Source organism: Lontra canadensis, unplaced genomic scaffold, assembly GCF_010015895.1.
Source record: "Lontra canadensis isolate GAN:19392208 unplaced genomic scaffold, GSC_riverotter_1.0 scaffold76, whole genome shotgun sequence".
NCBI classification, from domain to species: domain Eukaryota; kingdom Metazoa; phylum Chordata; class Mammalia; order Carnivora; family Mustelidae; genus Lontra; species Lontra canadensis.
Genome location: NW_022631070.1, coordinates 9,572,331 through 9,575,982, shown reverse-complemented (window position 1 = coordinate 9,575,982; position 3,652 = coordinate 9,572,331). Strand labels below are relative to the sequence as shown.

The following is a 3,652-nucleotide window of genomic DNA, read 5'->3' as shown; positions in this document are numbered from 1 at the left end:
AGACCCCAGGCACCTCAGTCAAGGTGTAATTTAAATATGAATATATACACATCCCATAACCCAAATCGGTAACACGGACGGTCATATTTCTGCGAAATTTTTCCCCCTACGATATGGCCTGATGTTGTAGAAGTGGTTTTTGACTGGGGGTGCCTCTGCCCTCCAGAAGTTACTTGGTATCGGGTGTCACGGTGACTGTCACAGGGGGAGGGGTGTTAATGGCTTTGAGTGGGTAGAACCCAGCAGCTAGACATCCCACAGCACACAGGATGAATTCTCATGGGGAATGATCCAACCCACATGTCAGCAGCGTGGAGGTAAGAAATCCTCACCCCGCTGACTCGATTTCCACCTGACAAGCAGCCTGTGCACCGTCCACCAGAGCGCACGCTTTACTACCTGGCGAAGACTATCCACAAGATTTAGTGACGGAAATCAGGGCATGCAGCATTTAATTTCCCTTGAACCTCCTCCACTAGTTCCAGCTGCTCATGCGGACGTTAACTTGGACTACTCTGAAGCAGCTAAGCGAGCGGTTCCCCTGCCCGTTCTTCTGGGCTGTCCTAAGAATGGAGTGATTCGTAAAGCGTTTGGCCAGAGTGAGGTGCTCTCCACGCCCGCGGACGGGTCATCTCAACACTCTGAAAACGAAGAGCTTCACCTGCTGTTCCTGCGTCAGGACCGTGCAATCGGCGGTAACACGACCTTGCCCTCCGTGTTGACAGTGACCTCTCACCGGTGTCTCCTATGAACAACAATGCACACGTATATAGGGGTGTGTGACAAGAAGTTAACAAGTGGGTTGTATTTTCAACTAATACTGGTTGTAAAGTATCAAGGTTTCAAGTGACCAGTTCTTATGGGGAACCCAATTCCTAAAAAACCACATTAAGTTTCCTAAGTGGAGAAATTTTTCACTATTTCGCTAACCATTCATTTTCACATTCACATTCTGTGTATTTTCTCATGGTCAACAAACTGATCCAAGTGGTTCAAGTTATCCCACCACTTGAAGAGGAAAGCATCGGCAATAATCTGAAACCAGGGGGTCAGCTTGATTTCACCACAGGCCGCCTTCTTCAGAAGTCCTCTTAGCTCCTCCTTGGTCACGTAACAGTAGCTCTTAATCTCATTGGGGTCCGGATTCAACATCACATTCTTCCTCATGAACAGGATGTAATCGATTTCATGTTCCCCCCAGACGCCGTCTGACTGAGCCTTGTAGTGGATTCGCGTCAGGTAGTTCATTTCCTCCGGAGGCACCTGCGAGGACATGAAACAGCAGCAAAGACTTCAGCACAAGGGCCGTCAGTCCGCAGGGCGCCCGTCAGTGCGCGCCCCGACTGCGGAACCGCGTCCAGCCGTCTCTGACAGGACACGGGAAGGTGTTACTATAGTGTCAAGTGCCTAAACTTTTCTCCCTGTGGGACGAACACTAGAGCTGATTTTACGGACAGACTGGAAGAGAAAAAGTCGCTCAAACTAGGTGCGTGTCCTCACGTCTCGATGGTACTTTGCAAGAGGAAAACGTATTTACCATTTTAACCAGATGAGAGATACTTTATTTGCTCGGGTCTCATTTAAAGGGAACAATTGCAGGAAAAAAAAGATCATTCGCGTGCGTCTGATTGGGTAATCAGATCTGCAGTTCCGATTTGAAAGGATTTCCACAGAAAAAGCTACCGCCTTTCATCTGGTCAACTACAAAAATAATCCACTTTATACACTGGCTAAGGATCAATCCACTTCCACACTGGGCTACATTCTCACAAGAGACCGAAATTCAAGGACTCTTTAGTGGCGGTGCTTCCTGGGGCCGGTACCTCAGGAGGTCACAGAGCAGAGACGTACCTTACGTCTAAATTCTAACTGCGGCGTCCTTACGCGCGTTTGGGTCGCTCAGCGGGATTCGGGCGCGCGCTTACCGCTTCCATGGGGATCCCTAGTTCAGCCTCCAGGCGCCTCTGGGCCGCGCGTCGCACGCCGATGGCCTCGGCCTCCTCCAGCTCGCGCGGGTTGCTCAGCGGGTGGCTGCAGCAGGAGTTGGTGAAGCAGCCTGCGGGGGACACGCGTCAGCTTCCCTTCCCCGTCGCTCCGCGGATCCGTAAGAAACTCCAAGTTTTAAAACTAACAGGAAGGGGCGCCTGGGGGCTCGGTGGGTTAAGCCTCTGCCTCCGGCTCGGGTCATGATCTCAGGGTCCAGGATCGAGCCCCGCATCGGGCGCCCTGCTCGGCGGGGGCCCTGCTTCCCCCCACCCCTTGCTCCCTCTGTCGCTGCCAAATAAGTAAAATCTTAGTAAGTATCAGAAAACCGGAATTTCTCCGCCGGTCGTCACGGCGTATCCGGACGCGCTCCGGCTCGGCTCTAGGAGCCCCAGCGCGGTGCCCGCTCCGAGCTTCCGCCCCGAGCCCGCGGCCGCCCCCGCGGGGTCCGCACTCACCGGGAAACGTGATCTTGGCGTCCGAGCGCTGCTGCAGCAGGAGCCGGTCGTCCGCGTCGAACAGGAACACGCTGAAGGCGCGGTGCAGCAACCCTGCGGGGGGACACCGCGCTGGCTCCGCCGCGGGCAGCCCCCGCCCCGGCGCCGGCCTCCACACGCGACCCCGCCGTGCGACAGCGCAGCGGGCCCCCGCGACCCGGCCCCGCACCTGCCCCGCTCCCGCCCCCTTCCCGCCGCCCGGCCCCGCACCTCGGTCTATGTTCGCGTTCAGGTGGCAGTTGCGTTTGGTGTCGGCGCCGACGCGCCGGTCGTCCGCGTCCACGAGGATGCACATCTCCGACAGCAGCTGCGCCTGCTGCGCGTCCAGCTTGTTCACGTCCATCTCCGGCATCCCGGCCGCCCGGCCCGCGGCCCTGGTCCTGACACGGCGCCGCGCCCGTGACCGCGGGTCCCCGAGACAGGCTCCCCCGCCACCAGCGCCCGCCGGCTCGGTCCCCGCTCCCGGGCGCTCCGCCTCTGCGCCCCTCCGCACGCGACCCACGTCCCGCGCTAGACCCACGTCCCACCCGGACCACTTACCTCTGGCGGCCGACCTCCGCGAGATCTACCCCCAGGCCCCTCCCCCAGGCCTGGGGGCCGCCCCTCAAGGCCGCGCGCCCAACCGTCAGCGCCCGCGCCACAGCGCGCCACATGCTCCCCAGCCAATCGCGCGCCGGCCGCGCGGACGTCACGATAGCGCGAGGGCGTGGGCAGGGTCCCGACGCCGAGGTTCGGGGGCTCCCGGTGCCCTCTGAGCCGCGCTGTGGTTAGCGCGGAGCCCCGCGGAGCGCTTTTAAGGAGGGAGCCCGGCGACAGAGGGGAGGCACGCGGCTCGGACCATACCCACCCTTCCGCGCGCCGGAGGCGCCGGGCAGCGTGCCCGCGCACTTCCGGGTCCTCGGGCGCTCGAGTTCTGACAGGTCGTGACGTGTGTGCGCGGGGCCCTCTGCGCAGTTAGCCTCCGGGCAGGGGTGGGGGGATGGGTCCGAGCTCGGGTGCCCTCCGCGCGGCGGGCGGGACGAGCACCGCTGGGGCCGCGCCAAGCGTGCCCTCGCTCCGGAGGCCGCGGACGCACGCCCGCGCCGCTCTCCCGGCAAGCGGACGCCCGCTCGGGCCGCCCCCGCCCCCACGTCCGCCTCACCTCACACCCGCACGTCACACCCACTCAAAAT

The 3,652-nt window shown here is 60.6% G+C and overlaps 1 protein-coding gene across 1 annotated transcript; it reads right to left on the bottom strand.

Moving 5' to 3' along the window:
• Positions 1 to 796: 796 nt before the first annotated feature.
• Positions 797 to 2,850, bottom strand: IDI1 (isopentenyl-diphosphate delta isomerase 1). Its single transcript, XM_032881595.1, has 4 exons — positions 2,691 to 2,850; positions 2,442 to 2,534; positions 1,926 to 2,056; positions 797 to 1,263 (listed from the first exon to the last, which is right to left on the bottom strand). Exons 1-4 carry the CDS (start codon positions 2,830 to 2,832, stop codon positions 946 to 948), a joined length of 684 nt encoding a protein of 227 aa, XP_032737486.1. The 5' UTR covers positions 2,833 to 2,850; the 3' UTR covers positions 797 to 945.
• Between the last annotated feature and the right edge of the window lie 802 nt (positions 2,851 to 3,652).